The sequence below is a fragment of the Drosophila erecta genome, unplaced genomic scaffold (assembly GCF_003286155.1).
Source record: "Drosophila erecta strain 14021-0224.00,06,07 unplaced genomic scaffold, DereRS2 tig00000000-arrow-pilon, whole genome shotgun sequence".
In the NCBI taxonomy this organism is placed as follows: Eukaryota; Metazoa; Arthropoda; class Insecta; order Diptera; family Drosophilidae; genus Drosophila; species Drosophila erecta.
In genome coordinates, this window is record NW_020825194.1 from 9,153,264 (window position 1) to 9,175,608 (window position 22,345).

The following is a 22,345-nucleotide window of genomic DNA, read 5'->3' on the forward strand; positions in this document are numbered from 1 at the left end:
ATTAAATGGGGTAAAAAGAGAAACCGAGCAGAAGGAGCGAATTTTTAGACTGATTTTTCCCACGCCACAGACGCCAAGCGAGTAGAGTCCTTGATGGTCCGCAGATGCGGGGTGGGGGGTCAAAAGCCGCCAAAGGACGCAACAAGTCGGACATGACCCAGCGAAGAGAGGGTATGCGGTCTTTTCGTGGATCATTAGCAGGTAAAAGCTGCAGGACACAGACATATTGTGTGTTAATCGGTCGGCAGTCCTCGCCTGCGATTGTGTGAGTGAGTATCTGTGTAATTTGAGCCTTTTTAACATCCCATTTAAGCGCAAAGCATTAATGTATGTTTGCATATGAACTTGTATTGGAATCTGTCAAAATAACACAGCGAACAATTCAAGTTCAAGTGCGTGGGAATTTTATTTTCTGCGAATTTCGCTTTCTGTGAGGATGGCACACAAAAGAAGTTCCAAAAGGGTTTGAATGTGAAAGAGCAATTAAAATTATACATATATAGGTTTGGGGAATTTTCAATTCAATTAGGCCGATTCTAACATTTCAAGTTGTTGAAGCGTAGTAGAATAATCTCCTTCATTATTTTCAGTGCAATGCATCATCTTTTGATTGATATTATTGCTTCTTACAAACACCAGATAAACCAATTGAGGACCCTGCAGTTTCATATCCTTCGCAAAATTTCACTCTCTTGATTTGGGATTTCCTCCGCCGTATTTGCACCCTTAATCCGCATCAAATGCCATAAATATAATCCGCTTTAAACGCACTCCGTGCGTAAATCATCCTCTCGTGCAGTTGGCTAAATAAATATTCCCATAATTATGGAACACACCTGAGGTGCAACACTTTTCATGTCCATTGATTGTCGAATGGGGCTACTACCTACCTTTCAAATTGGGCAATTAATTTGCGTTTCCCTGCCCTTCGTCGTCATCACGAAAAAAAAAAGGGAAAAAGAGAAGGGATGGGGAATCGGTCAAATTGGGTTCGATCGTTTTGCACCCTGTAGACGTGACGCACTGCATCTGCATCTCCACGCATCTCGAAGAATCTCAACTGCAGCATGCAACTCACTCACACACACATACTCACACACGCTCACATGCCATTTAAGTGTTGAGTGTGTAATTTTATATTTCCGGTGTAGTAAGTTTCGTACGACAACTCCTCGCTTCTTTCTTTTTTTTCCCCATCTTTTCCAATTTTTTTTTGTTTTTTTTTCACCAGGGTCGCAGCTCCCTCTTCTTCTTGTTAGCCAGCGCACTTCTCTTTTACACTTGCTTCGCCCCCTCTCTTTCTACTTTTGCTGTTTCAGCTGCAAATGTGCAACAAGAAGAAGCCGATCGTCTCGCTGATTTTTTCTTATATGGCCTTTTATTTTTTGTATTCTTTTTTTTTGTCGAACGTCGTCGACAACACACAATTCCTGCAATTATTTTTATATCGAAAACTCCCCCCGCACACACACACATACATATTTATGTGTACATATGCTCACTCCCCCTTTTAAAGACCCCAACTCCAAACTCCAACGCCTCCTGTCATGCATACGTACATATTTATTTATACTCGAATGGGTATTTTGTCGTAATTTGGCTGCACATTATTTGATTTATTTGCTTTCAATATAATTTTCAGTTGGTCTGTCCGTCTTCCATTCTCTTTCCATTTTTTATCCAGAATTTTAAGTTTGTTTTCCTCGTTTTTTCCGATATTAAGGAAACTTAAGGTGCATTTACGGAATTCGAAGAAATTCTCTGATCTCGAGAGCTTGGTATCCGGAATATACATTTGCTCTTTGAAAGTTCTTAATCAAAAAGTACAAAAAAAAAATACAAAAAATGCACTTTTAAAGATCACATTAGATCGCATTGCTAATGAATTAATAAATTACGTTTTACTTGATTTAATTATCCATATGTGCAGTCGCAAAATTTGATTGTAAATGTTCAAAATATAAAATTAGACTGTTACTTCGATATATTTTGTGTTGCAGGGTATTTTGTGGTCTAAGTCAATGCATTTTGCGGCTATGCTTTTTTTATGTTGACAACATTTTCCAAGAACTTGTCACATTTTGCCTCTGTTTGAATTTGTATTTATTCAATTCCTCTTATGACGCCCCTTTTATTGACTTAATTTACGATTTAAGCACTAAATGAGAAGCGTTCATCAAACCCACATATACAACTACATGCATATATATCCTCTGCCAATCGATGTTAAACTGTTGGAGTTTCCATCAAATTAGTTGCCTTGTTTGGCCCAAGGCGCGAATCGTTTCTGGCCGGCTGCCTGTCAAAGGACCTTCAAAAGATACTAATGGTTCTAGTGGTAGAGAGGCAGAGGAATCTCTCAAAGACCTACATATACCACAAACGCTTTCGCCATAGGTATTTATGTAGGTACAGTACTGGTTCGGTATTGATGGCACTATATATTTTGCCATAATTACACCGCCACTACACTGGGAGCTGCCTGCCCATCTGGTCTCGATTGCAACTCGTATCTTTTCTCTTAGCCAGCCCATCATCGAGACCGCCCAGAATGGTGCAAGGCGGAATATTATACAATTTAATAGAGGAGAGCTTGGGAACCCCCACCTCCAGGGATCCAAAGTTGGAGTCGAAGTTGGTAATGAAATATCTAACGACCGGAAGTCAATGGCAAATACCTAATAATGTTGTTCGCTGCCTTTGTGGTGGTTGCCTGTTGTCAGTTGTCTGCCTTTTGGCCTTTACTACACTTGGGAAAGCATTTCTTAAATCTGTTTTAGGCCATCAAATATTGTTAGATATTTAATAAACAACGAGACTGCTTTTGGAGGCACTTTATTCCAAGACGAGTTCTAAGTGCACCAGTAGTTTCTTGTCATTTTTTTCTGGTGTAATTTCGCTCGGAAGAAAATTGCGTGCAGCTTGTTGCACCTTCAGGTGAACTGAGGCAAGGTGGGAACGTGAACGCTAAGTGTGCGCTTCAATTGCCTTTGATTCGATTCGATTCGACAATCAGACACTCCATTAAAATTGAAATTTCTCCGGTTATCGCTCGATAACGATCTAATCGCAACAGGAAACGGAAATAGAACTTCATAGTTCACGCTTCCGCGCAGAAATACGGCGATCGCTTTCACACTTTTTATGAATGAACTTGCTCGATGCTCACTCATGCTATCGGTAGGCAGGTTTTTCAGCTGATAAGAAGTAATGGGTTCGAAAATAACCTGCACTAATAAATTTCAGCTAGCACTTCTTTCGAGTCCCATTTCCCAGAATTGCGATAAGATTCCTTTGGACCCATGTGCTAATTGCGCAATTACGCAGGCTTTAAGATTGGCACAAGTCAAACAATAAGCACAGTTTCCAGTTCAGTTTCAATATCCATTCACGTACTGCCCGATTAAATAAGACCGAAGCGGGTGCCTGGTACGAAAGGGCCTTATATAGATTGCCACTAAGTCTAGCATTTAAGGGATCGTTATTTGCAATGCACCAGTAATTCATGTAACTACGTGACTTCAATATCGCAGTTGAGCCTGAGTAACGGCTACAGATCTGAAAAACAATCGCGAGTGCATTTAAAAGTTGATTTTGTCAGCTTCCTAGTTAAACGAGTGGTTAGCAGTGTTTCATGGAAATGCTTAAAAAAGGTACGATTAAGTTACACTATTTACTAGAAAGAAAATCTATCTTGGCACTTGCCTTAAACATTATGAGTAGATAGTCTACGGATAGTCCCTGCCTCCACTGCAGAGATGCATAATTATCATCACTTGCCTCAAACATTATGAGTAGATAGTCTATGGATAATCCCTGCCTCCACTGCAGATATACTTATCATATGCATCAAATGCCACCCAGTGCAAATATAAATATTAAATAATTTAAATGCAATTAATCATAACTGAAGTAATCCGAGACAGTCCAGGGGGAATCTCAGTGAGAATTAAGCCACCGTGACGTGGATGTGGAGCTGGATGTGGATGTGGATGGGTCCATCTCGTGATCTAAGAAGACAGCAGACAGACGGGCGGTGCCTGGTGCTTGGTGGTGGTCGGTCGGCGTGATTGACCCATTTCCAAGTGGAGCTGCAAAAAGTGAGGCAACTAGGAGCGAACAATGAACACCTCGTGTGATTACCAACCGCAGCGCATTGGCTGGAGTGGCTCCAATTGAAAGATCCCTGGCCATGTGTGTGGCCCACAGGTTGGATACCGACTTGGATCTGCGACTTAACACGGATCGCATAATGAATTTCGAACACGCACAGACGTTTTGTAATTTCGAGTTGTAAGTGCTGGGCTTTGAAGTGCCTCGCGTCTACTTCTACTACCGACTACAAGTCATAATAATTGTTATAATACATATGTATGCAATGCCAAATATGTACAGGGCCCATAGTCATGGCTATGAGAAGTCATTTCTTTAACACGCAGCCCACCTTGGGACTAAAAATGCACTGAAAGAACTGAAAAGCAGATGGGGAATAGCTTGTACTATGGGTTAGAAAGTTAGCATGATATGATATAAAAAGTTATGAAACTAGAGATGAACGTTTAATTGAAGATGTTATAGCGCTTTTGGGTCTTAGTCTGATTCTAAACAAAATTCTAAAAATATGCTAGTAGTAATGCTCAATATGATTTCATAACCAACTACAAGACTTTGGATACCTTTGGCGTACTTGGCAATCTGCCAAGTAGATTAGTTATTTTTTCCGGTGCCGTTCAGGTAAACGTCGAGCCGAAGATAAAGCCAAAGGGTTTCCCCTGCATTTGTCGCCAATTATGCGGTTTTGTGATAATGACCAAATGATCTCCCTTGCGTCCCCGTCGCCGTCGCACGTAATTTCAATTCATTCATAGACGTAAAGCCGCGGAGTCAATGTTTTGCGTTGCGTCGCGTCGCGTCGCGTCGCGTTTCGTCTCGTTTCGTATCCCATTCATAAATTTACCTGGTCGCGTAGTCATCATAATAATAGCTTTATCTTATCCTCCTCTCCTTAGCCCTGATCACTTCTTCTCTCTTTTCCTCGTTGGGCATTCTGCAACTAGCCATCTCGCCCTCTCGCTTGCACCCTATCAATATATCGAACGGAAGCAGCGGAAGCGGCCTCTGTCGACGTCGACGTCTCGATCGATTGTTGCTGTAGCTCCTATCGCCTGAGGTATTGTATCTTCGAAATACGAAGCGTTCCCTACTACAATATCGGTGTCTTCTTCACTTTTTTTTTTGTTGTTTTCGTTGTCTGGAGTTTCTTTTGAGGAGAATGCGCGTGTGAGGCAACACAAGAAATTCATTCATAAATTGCCTGTGTGCCTGGGTATTTTTTTCGAGTCATTGCAGAGGGGGAGAAACATGAGTAGATTTGCCATATGTGCTGCACAATCTGGTTAAAAAATTACAAAAAAAAGATACAAATTATGATCAAACAGGAAGATAGGAAGTGCACCAGAAATTCAAAAAGCAAGCCACTTAAAGTAATAGGATAAATATTTAATAATACATTTTAACAACAAGTTGTTGGGCTTACTTCATTTTACGGAGCACTGTTCGCTGCTTTAAATTTTAACTATGAAATTTGTTATTTTTAGTATTATTTTCTAAAGAATTTATTCAAACCCTAGATCTTTTTATCTTGTAATGACATAACTATACAAGTTATGTATATTTTGAAGCACTTTTCTATTTGGCGCACCTGTTACACCCTGTATAATCGCACATTTGGTCACCTGTTGCTAATGTTCCGAAAAAAAGAGCTGGTTGCTTTATTTGTGTTTACTCTCTTTCTTGCATTATTTTTTGCTTTAATTTTTTCGTGTGCCTGTGTGTTTTGTTTTTTCGTTGCCTTTTGCCTTCTACTCTCGGCTAAACAAACAACCTGGCGTTGTTGTTTTACTAGCTGTAGTTGTTGTTGCTCTGATGATGGCCGTTTCCGTTCCAAGCACACACGCACACGCACACACACACACATGCAGACGCAGCCGAGAGAGCGCACGCACACACACGCACACGCATCGTTTTATGAATGAATTCCAGTTCGTTCCGCAAGAGTGTTTCGAGATTTACGAGTTCCGTTCCCACTTGTTGCGCTCTCTCTGGCGCTCTCTCTCTCCGCTTCGCTCGTTTTGCTTAGGATATGCAGCTACAGCTACGGATACGATCGTTTCGTTTCAGTTTGGTTTCACAAATCCAGCAATCCGATAGATACACAGAACGAACGACGAGCGAATTACAAAATATATTTTTCCGTTTCGTGTATTGTTTTATCTATCGCATTAAAAATAAGAACAAATTTGAATCTCCAGAAAGGAGTCCGTGTGTGTGTGCGTGTGTGTGCATCTGTGCAACTGTGGAACTGTGGAACTGTGTGTTTTTTAAACCCGTTTGCTAATGCTGACAATCTGTTAATGGCTAAATGGTGCTGTGATATATGCAATTAACGTTCAATTACCACAATTAAGGCGCGACAATTGCACGCCCAAGATACATTTGTATCTGACGGATTCGAGCGCTGTGAAAGGGTCGTGACTTTCACTGACATTTCGGGTCAAGATTGTGCCGCACCAATCAATTAAGATCAATTATACGATCATCCCATCGTCCCCCTTTTTAACCCCTGACACCCAGTGCGTAAACAAATACGTGCAACAAGATCTCAATTGGCCCGACTATGACCAATGAGTGGATCGATTGGAATGACAGTCGGATGCTGCCGCCGCTGCGGTCGGCAAACTATAACCACCACCATCAGACCTTCTTGCCCAATAACTATCAGTGCTTTACGGGAAAATTCCATCTGAAGGGACAAAAGCTGCAGCAGCTAACCACCAATCATAGCAAGCTCAAAGGTGCGATCAAGTTTACAGTCCGCACTTTCATATCTTCTTATTAAAGCAGGCTTTAAGTTCTATAATACTGTATCTAATGCTGTGATTCTTTTCGTGTTTTACAGAAGTTCCCACCACCTTGCCACCCCTCACGCCGGGCACCAATCGCAAGGTCAACGAGGTACTGAAGGCCTCCTTCGCCTCCTGGGAAAAGGAGGTCCAAAAATGCAACATAACCAAAGGTAAGAGAAAGTGATTTGATAGATGCGACTTTTACTTATACACAAACCTAAAGAATTCGCGGCTGAGCTCCATTTTTCTAACTCATCACTTATCCCTGCTGACCGCTGAATCTAGCAACTTGAAGAACATAATCTTAATTATCCTAACTAACCGTGAACTATCAATTGGAGTTCCGGCCTGAGCACCAATGAATATTAATAGTTTCCCACAGCAATAACAAAGTGCGCTCCCACGCCTAATTAAGTCGCCACCGAGCTAGAGGCATTAGAAAACGATTAATTTCCATCTCTATTTATATATGTATATATTTCTATTCCTATTTCTATTTACACTCCCCCTCAACGCTTTTATCGTATTGTTTCCCATGCAGATCCGCGTGAATGGACGGAGGAGCATGTCATCTACTGGCTCAACTGGGCCAAAAATGAGTTCTCGCTGGTCTCCATGAACCTGGACCCCTTTTACAAGATGAAGGGCCGCGCCATGGTCGAACTGGGCAAGGAGAAGTTCCTGGCCATCACGCCGCCCTTCACCGGCGACATACTGTGGGAGCACTTGGACATCCTGCAGAAAGGTGAGTACGTGAGTCGAATGCCAGTGCATGCCGACGGCAGAAAAGAGTTAGCCATAGTAAGCCATAAACATGGACACGACTGGCGCCAGTAACGAAATTTACCTGCCCCAAACCGAGGCAAGAGCCAGCCGAGGCAAACCCAAAACGGAAGCCTGTCTAACAAAGTCAAGGAGTCCATCATGATGGCTGGGGTGGCTCTATTGGGTTGCCATGGAATGGGTGGCGCTGCGAACCGGTTCTCTGACCTGTTGAGCACTCTCATACCCTTTATATTAAACTTTTCTTTTTTTTTTGTGCTTCTGAAGCTTCCTGTCCAGGTTGAAATTTGATTTGAAGTAGAGGTCGCAGTTATCCCGAGCCCCGAGCACTTAAAAATATAATGTTTTTTGTGAATTTAAATAGAAAGTTGAAAACTTATATCGTTATTGCACCAGTACTAATGCATCACATTCAATTTGAGTCTGTTTATTTTTTGTAAACTAATATATTGTTTGAAGTGTACAGGCATGCCTGTAAAAAATAAACTCATTTGGACAGTTTGATTTTTATAATTTATTGAGTTTGCCAGCTCTTAGTTTGGGTAAAACCCTATTAGTATTTTTATGCAACTAATTCAATTTGTTGCGCACCTTTTCACCGAACCCCTGCGCCATTTCGACATTTTTCAGATTGCGAGAAACCAAATGAGGACATTGTGCACGGCAATTCCTTTGAGTCGGCCACCACGGCCTCGGTCTGTGGATCGGACCACCAGGTGGCCAATTACCCCACCGAGCCGCCCGCCAACAGCAACAACAGCAGCATAAACAGCCGCCTGTCCATGGATTATGTGACGTCGGCGGGGAACAGTGATAACAAGAACTTCCACCGCGCCACGCCCCACGCCCACAACGGTAAGTGAAGCAATCCGAAAGATGCTAATCTAGGCGTATTCATAAATGCACACCTTCAATTGAATCGAAGGTGAAGGTCCTTCAGTGATGAGAACTGAAAGGGGTATTATTTCCTTTTATAATCACACAAAGTGCGCAGAAATGCAATACTTCAAGAGAGACTTCAGCCATTCCTAAGTTCTACCTTATCAAAACACTCGCAATATCTTGCCCATTGAGGAATCTATTCAAGTTATTAAAATTCCGTAATACAAATAGTGGTTCCCCAGTCCAACATCTTATCATAAGCTAAGCAAATGATACTTATTATTTCATTGAAATTTCGCAGAACTGCGAAAGCCATAAACTTTACAGATGCATGACCTACAAAGATATGATGGCGCGGGGGTTGGGTTGCAAAATAAAAATAGTTCGCAATTGATAAGAAAATTGCTTAACTGCGCCGTCAACTATTCGTAGCAGATTCCATTCACTTTTGCCTCGACTTCTTCATTAGTGGCCCGAATCATTCAGCATTCCGGAACGTAAACCCCCCTGTAAAATTACACACAATCGATATTGAAATTGAAATTACAACGATCGATGGGAGATGGATATTGGAGCTCATTAAGCGATCACTTTTATTTATTGCACATCCTCCGCACCGAATTGGCCAAATGATGAGCAGTTGTTTGGCATGTGTTTAGTGCATCCGGCACAAGATACTAAATCACGAGCAGATCCATAACTAAATTCAAATTGAGAGCCAATTTAAACAATTCATTTGCACAGATACAATGTTTTGTATTATAGCGCTGGCTTCCTCTGCGTTGATATCTGTGTCTTGGCGGATTGCAGTTTATCTGAGTTATATTTCTGTGATTTTAATTTATTTATGTGAAATTGAAACGGAAATTAAATTTTAAAACAAATAGCGGGCTGTCTGACGGTGTGAGCTTGGCGCCAGCGTAGGCAGCATATCTAAATATCTATTTAAATTGTTTACATGTTCGATGGCCTGAGGGGCTCTTGGTGGCGGGGATGGGGGCTGGATCGACGCCAGGGCACAGCTTGAGATTGAGATACATTTACTTAATGCGTCGCCGTACAAATTGGAACACAGCAGCAACATCATCACCATCACCATCATCAGGCTGCATTGTGCCCGTTTTTTGTTTCCCCAACGGAGTTGCAGTGTCAAGATGATGTAGTATGCGATACAAATTTCATCTTATTATTAATCAACTGACCCCCAGCATGGACACGTCGTCTGCACTTTGTCGATGCTCCAGCGAGAAACCAGGCCCACTCCTGCCATCACCATAAATTAATTGAATTTATGGTCTTTGACACATTATGACCATAAATGTTAAAACATTTACGTATTTACATATCCCAGTCGCAGACGTGTGCGCGGCTAATGAAACAATCAATTCATTGGCCAAGTCAAACAAACAAAATTAGAGGGACTGAATACTTTTGGGACTTTTAAATACTCTTTCTTTTGGTTGCTCTGCAGAGTGATATGATGAGTGATGAAACGAAGTGTCATGACTAAAGCTATTATGATACATTTGAAAATATTTCTTTTTTTAACTTCGAAAGATATTTTTTCTGTATAACTTGATGGCGTTAAATGTGCTTAACTTTGCAGAGTTATGTGATGCATATGTGTCACGATATAAAGCTATTATGATACATTTTAAAATATTTTTTGAAAATTTAGAAAGATATTCTTTTTCTAACTTGATGGTCTTAAACTTTGAAGCGTGTTATGATGCATATGTGTCACGATATGAAGCTATCATGATACATTTTGAAATATCTTTTTAAAATTTAAAGGGAAAATATCCTATAAAATATCTAAACCATTATGATACATTTTGAAATATTTTTTGAAAATTTAGAAAGATACTCCATTTCTATGTAACTATATAGAGTAAAACCACCAAGATATCCCCTAGTTCTTAACATAATGCAAAAGTCACCATCAATGTCATAGTGTGATTGGACACATGTAAGTCCATCACGATCGTTCTGGGCATCAAATTGATTCAATCATTTGCGTGGCTGTTGTGGAAGTAGCCCCTGTTGTCAGTAGCCCCTGTTGTTATTATTTCAATCTTGCGGATAAGCCACCGTCGTCTGGGCACCGAACCCCAACCACCAAAAGTCGGATAGTCATTGTTCCTGCGCGGCCCGCATCTACGGAAATTATGCGACTCGGATCGGATCGGATCGGAACGTATCGGATCGACGTCCAGTGGTTTGTAGGCTGGTTTTCTTAATTCGTTTCGATTGTCTTTTTGTCAGTCATTAATTTGCTGCATTTGCATATTATTGATGTTTTTTGCCCTGCCCGATCATTTGCATACAAGTAGTGTGGCTTACTCTCTCTCCTTAGTTTTCGACGAGGGCTGTGAAAAATTGATTGACCCCAGCTGGAGAGGATTACTAAAGAGATGGCCGTGTAGGGTCTTTAAGTCTGGGATCCCAAGTGCGTGACTTGTTGACACTTTTAACCCGACTCCTGGCACTTAACTCCTAGGCTCCCTGTGAAAGGCAATTATGCAGATGAGTGCCCTGCGTTTATGGCATCCAGGTGTGCCTACTTGGTTTAGAAGCAGAAATAATATATATATACTCGTATAAATACAAAGCCTTCACAACTGGGCCTTAAAAGTCAGTCATTAAAACTAAAAACAAATTATGATTAATTACACACATTAGGAATCGAGTTCATGCCTTTGGCAAACGAGTTTCCAAATCTCCAAATAATAAAAACAGTGTCATGAACACGCTTCACTTTTGCTATGGCCAACGAACTGAGTCTTTTCTCATTTTCTCATTTTTACTGTGTATTCTTCATTTAATTTGACCCTCCCACTGGTGCAACACCTACAAGCGAAATCAACGAAGCGCAAAAAGGCTGAAAATGTTTCAAAGTTTCATCATCGCTTGAAGATTCACGAGGAGGGGAGTTGAATGTGGTAGTTGAATGATTTACGGTGTTGCACTTTAACACAGCCGGAATTTATTCATAAGTCGGGTGGCATTCGTTGTTTGAGCACCCCCTATGTATTCATCCATTCATATGGAAAGTATGTATTCGTTTTAATGAATAGTGGGCCCCTACCAATTATTTTCATACGCATTCGATCAATTTGCAGTATCTAACGCTTAGTCAGCGGGCTAAAAATCTTTGCACACATCGCAGATACAATGGTGCACAGATACATACGTACGTATGTGGCTGATTGTTCGACGGACTATAGACTATAGACCCCATCATGACCAGGGTCTTTCGATGTTTTGGTTGAGAGCGTATCTAGGCTAGTGTATCTTAGATATTTGCACGCAAAATTGCCGCTGCCTTTTTTGGTTGTTTTACTTCTTTTGCGGCGTCTCCTTTATTTCATTGTTCTGCACCTCCTCATCTGAAACAACGTTCGTATGCGATATGTATATGAATCTGTTCAAATTTGATTTATTTTTTTTTTTTTTTTTGTTTTACACTCGCATGATGTCATTAGGCTGTGGAACGAACCCTTAATGAAAGCCAAGTCGAAGTGGAGAGAAATCAAGTTTATTTACCTTTTGGGAGCTCTGCGGTGAAAATCCATTTTCTGTCGGCGGTCGCTCCATTGTTTCACAAAATTTAGATTTGCGAAAATCATCAAGCTATATGGCTATAGTGTGGCTGTTCCTATTCTATGTTTTGCCATTCATGAAGTTTTAGTGTACGTATTTGCCTTTATTTCGCTGTTTTTGTTTTCTGTGTGTTTTTTATTTCTACATAATAAAATGCCTGATGCGTGAAATGTTTGTCCAAGCTTGAAGAGTTGCCATTGTTGCCTCTTGCCGGCTGTTGATTCATCATCATGATCACCATCGTCGCAATATAGCTCCATATAACCTCAGCCCAGGCAACCGACCGATCAACCGACCATAGAACTGTTTCTGTTTTCAACCTCTTTGGATACCCCGATCTCCACCAGGCCACTGCTGTCGGTTGCCCCACAGAATGACACATTTAATGCACATTTGACTTGCAGATGTAGATCCATCCGACTGAACACAGCACCTCCAGTCCACTCCACTCCAAGTCACATGTCTTTGGAGTTCTCGCATGTGACAGTTTGTAAATTCTGCATCTCACTAGCCCTCCGGCAGGTTTAGTTACACTTTGTTGGTTTTGAAAATGACAATGGAATGACAATCTTTCAGACATGTGGCAGACAGTCATCGTGCGAGCTATTTTCACTTTCTTTTGGCCACCGTTTTGATTCCAAATCGGAAAATATAATAGAGCATTCTATATCGAATAATAAATATAATAAGGCTATTAACAGAACCGACTTCTTCTTACTTCCCCTTTCATCTTTAATTTTCATAAAGAAATAGTATAGTCACGATTAATTTACTCATATGAAAATGTAGCAATTTATAGCCAGTAATTGACCCCATTTATGATAATAAGTTTTGCATGAATTCTAATTAAAAGATTAGCCCACAAAAAGAACGAAAACAATTTATGCTGTTTCCTAGAATTTAGAAAACTCATAATTATACAGTAGCCTAAACCTTAAAAAATGCGAATACAGAGTTATCGGGAATCCAGTATCCAGTTCATATATGAAATTAAAAACCTACCAAGAAGAAGGCAATTACCATACAATGTAGGGCCAAAAATGGCTGCTGTTTCTACTTTTTACATCGACTTCATTTGCGGCTCCTTCGTATTAATTACTATACGCTAAATTCAGCCATTAACGCAAGATAGTTTTCACCTCCCACAAAATTGTTGGCCCAACAGAGCAGAACAAAGAAATTAGTGGAATAGTTATAGAAGATGTGTGTTCTTACTCTGCGTTTTTCGGTGGTAAAGAAATCTGTTTCGATACGCAACATAAAACCTAAAGAGTCATAACACGGGGGAATTATGTTGATTGCAAATTTGTTAAGGTCATAAAGTGGAATTTCGTTTTTAATTTCAACGCCATTGTTTTGCAAATGCACGGGCGAAGAAGAACCAGAGGAAAAAATAAGCATATTATTAAAGCATTTAGCGGAATTTAAGGCAACCCACTTCAGCTAGCAGTCCGCTTTCAGTGGTGCCAGCAAATTAATCATTCGCCCCGTTGGCAGATGGAGTGGGTGGGGGCGTGGCCGTTGGAGGGGGAGGTGGAGGTGGAGGCGGCACAGCGCCTTGAGGCCCAGAAATCACATTGTCACTAATTAACATACTCGACGCCGTTGGGAGTTTTTGGACTACGACTACGCGCCTGCGCGCTTCGCTGCTCAGAGCAACTGCTACTGGAGGAGCTCGGCTTTATGGCGGACTTATAATACAATGTTGTATGTGGTGGTGGTGATGGTGGTGATGGTGGTGATGGTGGTGATGGTGGTGCTGGTGATGATGATCTAGGAACCGCTTTTTGGGGACGGTTGGGGTTCCGTGGGTGCCAGAGCGCAGAGAGCTGTGAAAAGCCAAGTCAACGTTTTCGGTTTTCTGCTGTTTCGCACTCGTTTTTATACCCAATTTTGTGCTTTTAGCGCAGTTTTAACTGTCATCTGCATATATTGATTCGCTATCTATAAGAATAAGCAAGATAAAGTTCAATTTGACAGCTAACTGCGAGCTCTCAAACATATTTGTTGATATTTTCCTTCGAAACTTATTATGTTTTTGCTGTGCCTAAGAATATATCTCTTGGCTAAATAAGTACCTCTAAGTTCGCTTCATTAACTTCCCTTGCAAAAGTGCGCAGTATCTGCATTCTAGAGCTTCGCTTCTGCTTCTGTGTGCGTTTGACTGCATTCTGCGGTTGGTCCGCTGCGTGGCTTGCATAACACCACACACCAGTGCACCACATGCGTTCGGTGGTGCGCCGGGTGGTGCAGATGCATGCATACATTTATCTATCTTGCGCGGATTTCGTTTAATTTATTACCATATTCAGCTGAATCCGACGCGCAGCCAACCAACCGACCGACCGACATTGGCTCTAATGCGGCCTGCACTTAACCCCTTTTCAGGGGCCGCCCCGCCCCCTCGCGCCCTCCCCACCTGAAATTCAAATGGAATTCCCGGGGCAGAGTGGATCCGCGGATTGGAACTGTTGCTGATGTTGCTGCAGGCACATCAACAGCAACAACAACACCATTGTTGCCGCCTGTCGACGACGGCGGCGTCTCCTCGAACTTTAATTCTTTACGTTTCAGTTCTGTTCTCTTCTGTTATTTTTTGTTGTATATTTTCTGTTTTTTTGTTTTTGTTTTTTTTTTTTGTTTTCGTATCTGACTCTGATGTATTTCCATTTTATTTCGTTACGTACGTAGATGTAAATTTACGCCATAGAAAAGCGTTACGGTCGAGTTCATTTAAAACAAAGAACGCTCAAAAGAACAACAACAACAGCGGTGTATATGTAGTGGGGAGAAAAAATTAAACATTAAATTTGTATAATGCAAAAGCCGCTAATAGTATGGGGGAGTGAGTGAAAGAGAGGCTCGATTTGGATTTGGATTTGGAGGCCCGAAAAGTCAGCGAACGAAACGGATTGCATTTGATTTCAGATGCAAATGCACCCATATAGAATGATAAATGCATCTTTACACCACCTTGAACTATAAAGCTCGGGCTGATTTGTAGGCTTAAATCGTGTGAGAGTGCGCATATCTGTGCTAGATAATCTGGGCACCCATAAATATATTTACAAACCCAAAATGTTTAAGAATGTAACCCCCACTTATTGGAGATATCGATAATCTTGAAGGTGTAAAAAAAAACATGAAATTAGCTTCAAAGCGCCAAATTATTCTTATTAGACCACTAATTTGACTATGTTTTACTTTGGGTTTCGACTTGCAATTAGATCATAAATCGCAACAAAAAGCTGTAATTAAAAGGTAATAATACAGTTAAGAATACCTAAACATAGGCCAGAGGTTAGCGGGGGCAATTAATTTGCAATCAACTTTCAAAACTCTGTTTGCAAAGCGGCGACGAGGCAAAGCACTTTATGCATCATTAGGAATTAGGCAAACAAAAAGCCGAACGACAAAATGGAGAAATAGCCACATAGATACAAAAGTATCTTTGTATCTGGAGGCTGCCAGCGGCTTGCCCAACGAGCGAACGCCAATTCATAATTATTAACTCGCTGCAAACGGCATACAAACGAATCAAATAAATCAAATCAAATCAAATCTCGGAGCTTGTTGTTTGTCTATCAGGCAGCTGAGGGGAAAGGGGTGATGCCATGTAAAGAACTGAGCTGAACCAACATCCGTTGGATGAATGGAGCAAAGTTGAGTTGGGTTTACATATGTACATGGGTACATACGTACGTACAAGTATAGGAAATCCGAAAAGCCAGGCCAAAGCCGGTTGGCGATCGACTGAATGAATGAATGGCCCAGCCAGCGAGTGAATCAATGAATGAGTGGCGAATGAATGAACTGTAACTTGTAACTTGTTTTGGATTTGCAGACAATCTGCCAAGACTCGAAGACTTGAAGACTGCCAGCCGACAAGCCACCAAGTCACCCAAGCCAGCAAGACTCCAGGCCTCCAAGAGACCCCATCCGATAATTTGGTTTACCTCTCTTTTTTTTTTGTTTTTGTTATTATTATTTATTTCGTTCGCCTTTTGAAAAGAGTTCACATGAGCGACAAAATGTTGACCGGATGTGAGGCTGCGTTTTTTTCTATCTGCCCGCCTTGTCGCTCCTTCGCCTGTCTCGCTCGCGCTTAATTATATTATTAAAGCAAATTTCAACGCTAAAAATTAATAACTCTGATGAAATTATGTCTGCTCGCTCCCGCTGCTCTTTTTTCACTGTCTATTAGCGATTTTATTGGCTTTTGAGGACATTTTGTTGCCGCAATTTCCGTTGCATTTGCACGAAAATATCCGTCTAACCTTTGACCTCATCCTTTCATCCTTCCATTCAGCCATCTATCCATCTATCCATCGATTTCTTAGTCTTAGACCCGACCTCAACGCGATTAATCGACTGTCAGCGCCTTGGCAATTTCCTTGCATATTTCCGTTTTGAGGCGTTTTTCCATTTTCCATCAGCTTTTCTTTCGTTTTCTCCGCAGCAATTGCAGTTCGTGTTTATTTACTTTGGCGCGCGGCGAACAGGGGGTCATTTTGCAATTTTCATTAACAATTTCGGTTTTTGAATTTTGCGGCCGCGTGTTCGCTAATTGAATTGTGTTGAAAATTTGTTTTCTCCTTTCGAATTGTTGGGGGAATCACGCGCGATTGATGCGAAAATCAATGGGCATAGAACTGTAAAGAGATTCGCAAAAGGAGGAAAAAAATAATTATGAATGAGTCATGAATATTTTACATTGATTTCAGCTTTTAAATACGAATCCTTCTTGCTTTTTTGCAACTGCCTTTGAACACTTGTAATACCGAAACTGTTTTCCAACCTGTTCACTTCCGGTTGTATGTTGTGTCTCTCCCCACTTGAAAAACCTCAAAGCGACACGAAATTATGATGCTTAAGTCAACAAACAAATACTCGAAACCAAGATAAATCCCAGGCAGGGAAAATATGCTAGCTGCCCTAAAACCACCCTCTCTATACGGTTCCTCTATAAAGCATAGCTCTACTAACCCAAAACCTTGGGAACTGACAGGGAAAACAGGGAAAACAAGAAAAACATTCTGGTTGCAGCACTTGTCGCCGCGCAGACAAATAACAAAATTATATAGAAATGCAATTGGTATATGGGAAGTGCAACAAATCGGAAAGGGATGTAAAGATAAGGGTGTGTGCACAGCGAGAAACATTTGCTAGTTTTTATTTTCAAGAAAATATCAAAATATCAAATATCAGCTCAAGATTTCCACTTTTAAAGCATAGTGCTCCACAATGACAGTTGGGTAACTAGTAAAAGGCATTGTTTGCAGTGTAAGCACTCTCTCTTACAGAGGGTGAGCAAAATTCCGGCATAGTGCGGCAGCTAATGTTGGACTCAGATGATAGGGGGTGCAAGTGGCGGTGCACCATGGTGGTGCGATGCCTATCAGTGGATGCAACCACCGTGCACAGGACCTTCCAGTTGGCGGCTCCTTGTGCTTCGTGTAGCTTGTGTGGCTTGCCCACATTTGCGGCAATCGCTTGTCCACCTTTGAGCACCTGAGTTTCCAAAGTCGGAACGTGGGAAAATTCTCATTTCCCCTCCTCCGGCGGCCGGTACTAATGCAATTTGGCCGGGCTCAAAGCGAACTCGTAAATTCTGTGCAAAACTTGAACATTTCTCAGTCTCCGTTAATGTTGCTCTTTCGGCTTTAGCTATTTTCTGTATTTTCTGTAGTTTCTGTATTTTCTGTATTTTCTGATCTTTATCAGTTTGGGACCTGCCTGCCCTGCTTAGTGGCTTCTCTCACTCTCCGGCTTTTATTCATTTTCATTTAATTTTCACATCGTTATGGCCATTGTTGTTGTGTCACTTATTTGCCTACATTTGGCTGTTCTCTCTCTCTTTTTTTCTTTTTATTTTATGTTTTTTCCAGACTTGTGGTTTTTTTTGTTTTTAGTTGTATTGCTGTACGGCTATCTCCCGCTCTCTTTGTTTTAAATGCGTCAAAGTGTAAATAAATTTGAATTTTCAGCTTGCTTTAGCTTTAATTTTCAAGACCCCCCCGCTCACCACCCCGCCATCTTCTTGCAATTTTAAAAGTGTGGAGCCGCATTTGTTGTTTTTGGCTTTTCTGAGCTGTCGGCCTTTCGGCCTTTTGGCGTTTGATCTGTGCGCTTGCGCAGCTGATTTGTTTATATTTTTCTGTCCACGTTGTTTTCTCATTGTTTCATTTCATTCGCTGCTATTTGCCAGCCAGCCCTTGTTGTAGTTGTTTGCCTGAGAGGTTTTACCCTGTTTGCTTAGGCCCTAGTAAGTATCTGTAATGCCCCAAAGCTGGCCACTCAATGCCCATAGATAACGCATGAAAGTGTTTGGGCCAAAAGCGGCTTACCAGGCGTCTTTGTTGCGTTTTGTTTGATCGCTTGGTAAAATGGCAATCGACTTGAAGCTTGTGTAAAAACATCTCAGGAATTAATAATGAGGAACTACCATTTTACTATGAGTTCTATCCGATTTTCATATTTACAAGACGATATAACGAGGTATACACATGCAGTAGGTTAATAGCAACACATTTGCCACCTCTTATCGCCTCGATCGCCTCAACTTGTTTCCTAATTAGCCCAGCGTTTAAAAGTTATGGGCCATAAAGCAATAAACATTGCCACCACCAGCCCAACCCCCCTCGCGGCGCTCCCACGCTCCCCTCCACCCGCTCAACTTGTACGTGTCCTTTGACGAGACATTGCGACGCAATCAGCCGGAACGTCACTCCTGCACTTGCTGTGCCATTAATCAAAAAACAAAATTGAAAAGGAAAATAATATAAGGAAAGTACCAAACTATATAAAGTTAGTTGGGTAGCGTGGGAAAGCGTCAACTACCGCGTTGGCCCAACAGTTGAATGGCAATTAAAAACGCATTGCATACGTGGTGTGCAATTAAAAGGGCTGCCCAGGATATCATGCCATTCGATACCCATTCCCCACCGACGCAAAAAAAAAAAAAATAATAAAGAAAAGAAAAGAAAAACAATGAAGGTGTATCCCAAGGATTGGCAAAATGTTTTATTGGCTTGCATTCAGCTGGTTGGTTCGCTTTGGTTTCGGTTTCAAGTGAAAAATGAGCAACAAGCAGCAAGGTCGTTCACAAAGGACTGCCCGCAGGACATTTCGTTGAATCAAAGGGCAAAAGGGCATAGGGAATCGGCGAAGAGAACAGCAAGCAAATGAGTAGACAACATCCGGTAATTTACTTCCTTTAGTTCCGTATCGATGCACCTTGAGATGCCCCTCATTCTTCTGCTCCTTCGAAGAGCAGTTCAATGCCTCGCCGGGTAGAGATTTCAGATTTTATGAATGAAAACTGCACGAACAATGCGCCGGCGAGGGCACAAGTAAATTAGGCAAGCCCAAAGTGGCCCGGCAGGTAGATTCATTCCTCTGTCCTCCGCCCTTGCGATCTTGAAGATCCATAGATCCCCTGGCTCCGCATGTCGGGCATTCTAATATCCCTATATCGCTTGACTGCATCTTGTTCGCCCGGAGTAAACACACAGAGTGGCGGAGGAGGAGGAGGAGGGGCAGAAAGTGGAATAAGGAACCAGGAAGAAGGAACCAGGAAAAGGGAAGGAGGCAGGATCATGGAGAGGGAGCAGGAGCAGGAGCGGGCGCAGGAGGCACACAGGCTGCCTGCAGTTCTCACACTCACGGGTATTGTGTGGGCGATACCTGCATCTGTGTGCGTAGGCTCACACAATCTGACCGGGCACAGCTACACGGCGAGAAAAACATAAGCCCATTTTTACCTTAAACACAATTTGTATAAATCTAAAATGAAATGCAATGAATATTAATCTTAGTCTTAAGGATTAATCAGCACTGAAGGCATATTTGGTTTCCCTATTTTTATCAATAATTTAACTTTCTGTACGATTGCGTTTGATGCAGTGTAAAAGTGGAACGCAGTCAGCGGTGCACAACAGTTGTCCCTCGCTACAGCAGCAACACATGTTGTCGCTGTCCAAAAATTCTGTCGACGCACGCAGTTTGTTCCTCACTTTTTTCCCCTATGTATGTATATGTATGTATATCCCTCGCCACTGATGTTGCCGTTGTTGGCATGGCGATAGTCGGACAGGTGCAGAATACTCTGACATTTAGTCAGCCGCTTGAGTTGCAACTGCCCCACCCCCGCAGCTCACACTCACACTCACACTCACATTGAGGTTCACATTCAGGTTCAGGTTCATTCGTTTGTGCTTTGCGGCACGCTAGCTGTTGTTGTCGTACCGCTTGCCGTTGCAGCCGTTGTTGTTGTAGTTGTCGAAGGTGACCGCATGCCACATTTTGGGTGCGTTGCTGCCGCGCAGTGGGAAATGGCCATAAATGAGCCATTTAGCGAGTCACTCTCTGTCTTCTGGCCAACTGTTTCCTCGGCTGCACATCTGACAAACTAAAGACACACACACACACACACGGTTGGAGGATCCTGGAAGGTAGTAGGTCCTGATTGAAGATCACTTGATGGGCAGCATGATCATTTCCGGTTTAACGGAAAGTGTTGCTATTGATCTTAGATCTAATTACAGCCGAGGTCCCCCAAAGCGATCATCTTGTGGAGGGGAATTAGGACACCTAGGCATTTATGTGCCAATATTGAGGCAAACAGCTATTGTGCATTTTATCGTCATATGTGAAGCACACATCAAACAGAGATCCTGTATCAAAGAACCCCTGATTTATGACCTAAATAGCCAGCAGCATCATTTCCGGTTTGGTGAACTGATATTAATGATGTGAAATATGTACTGATTGCATGTCAAAAACTCATCCGATTCCTTTAACTTGATCAGGCACATGATCAATTCGTCAGTGATTGAAAAAAGTATCCGAATATTATAGATCCTGGAAAGACAAACTAATCCAAGCTTTGTTGCATGTCTTCAATGAGTGACGGCACTAGCAAACTAAACAGATACACATCTGTCACATTAGAAATCAGTTTCTCACGATCTCTCGAACCCGATAAGGTTCTTGAGTGTGCACTTGATCTCTTATAATACCTGGGATCTTCAGTCAAAATGTACTGTATCTTTATCTGTGGGCCATATCTTTGGCAGCATGATCGCCTAATTTGCGCTCCCAAATCTTAGAACCTGACCCACAATCTCGATTCACCTGTCGCGAAGCTCCGGTTTCCTCGCCCATTTCCCAGGCAGCATCAGTTGGTGTCTCATCTTCGCACAAAAGTCAGCCAACTTCTCAGTTTTCAGACGATCGATCTCTGTGCAGTTCGGATACGATCCGATCAGATCAGATGCGATACCAGATCAATGACATCCGCGGCATTTAGCAACTGCAGGATCATATCCTACTTCAGCAGTCCCAATCGAAATCTAAATCAAGATCAAGAGCACTTGGCAGCGTTTTGCTTAATCAAGATCGATAAGTACATACCCAGTACCCAGTACCCAGTACCCAGTACCCAGTAAATATACTCGTACATGTGTACAGTGAAGAGATCTTGTGGCGGCCGGCCAGCTGCACATGCGTTGCCATGTTGCTATCAAAGTATCTGGTTTCATTTCCGCTCTTCTCGGCCAGGAGCTGTGGAAACGCATGCGGATCTCAAGATCGTAAGAGCGTATGAATCCAGCGTTATTATGATTATTGTTGTTTGTATTTAGTGTGTGTTGTTTACGGCTCCCAACAATCAGAGGTAACTACAGCCATAGCTGCTGCTGCTGGGGGATCAGTGTTTATTTTGTTGTCAAAATGCAGGTATTCCTCCCAACCTGAAATTGCAGTCGAAAGCTGTGGGGCCCGTCGAGGGTGTGAGGTGGGTTTACATAGAAAATTGATATTATTCTTGGCCGCTGCACGGAAGCATCAGCTTCAGAGCACAGAACAGGTGGGCAAGTTGGTGGGCTGGGGGAAATGGGTATTACTGGGAGCTGTAATTATGATAGTATGCGTGTCAAAACAACAACTACTGGCTTGTGTTTACGATTTCCTTCCGTTTTCCAGCCTAACAGTTTATTTATTTATGCGGCTTGTCTTCCAACAGGTTCTCTCTGGCATTTCGCTCGCTCTCTCGGCCGCCTCGTCTTTTAATTGATATGCCTCACGCGCATTGCATTGACATCCGATTTACATTAGCGGGATGGGGCCGGAAGTGCTTGCAGCTATATGCTACAAAACGCAGAGCGCACAGA

At 42.1% G+C, this 22,345-nt stretch overlaps 1 protein-coding gene across 2 annotated transcripts in view; it reads left to right on the top strand.

The window, feature by feature from the left end:
• The window catches only part of LOC6554517 (ETS-like protein pointed), a 57,129-nt gene that overhangs the window by 26,348 nt on the left and 8,436 nt on the right, over positions 1–22,345 (top strand). Inside the window, exons 1-4 of one of the 2 annotated variants that reach the window (XM_001982118.3) lie at positions 6,137–6,854; positions 6,959–7,075; positions 7,447–7,650; positions 8,319–8,543. In XM_001982118.3, the coding sequence (XP_001982154.2) occupies positions 6,677–6,854; positions 6,959–7,075; positions 7,447–7,650; positions 8,319–8,543 (724 nt within the window). In that variant the 5' untranslated portion in view covers positions 6,137–6,676. Of the gene's footprint in view, positions 1–6,136; positions 6,855–6,958; positions 7,076–7,446; positions 7,651–8,318; positions 8,544–22,345 lie in introns of those variants that run through there. The other variant, XM_015153836.2, reaches the window with a different exon arrangement.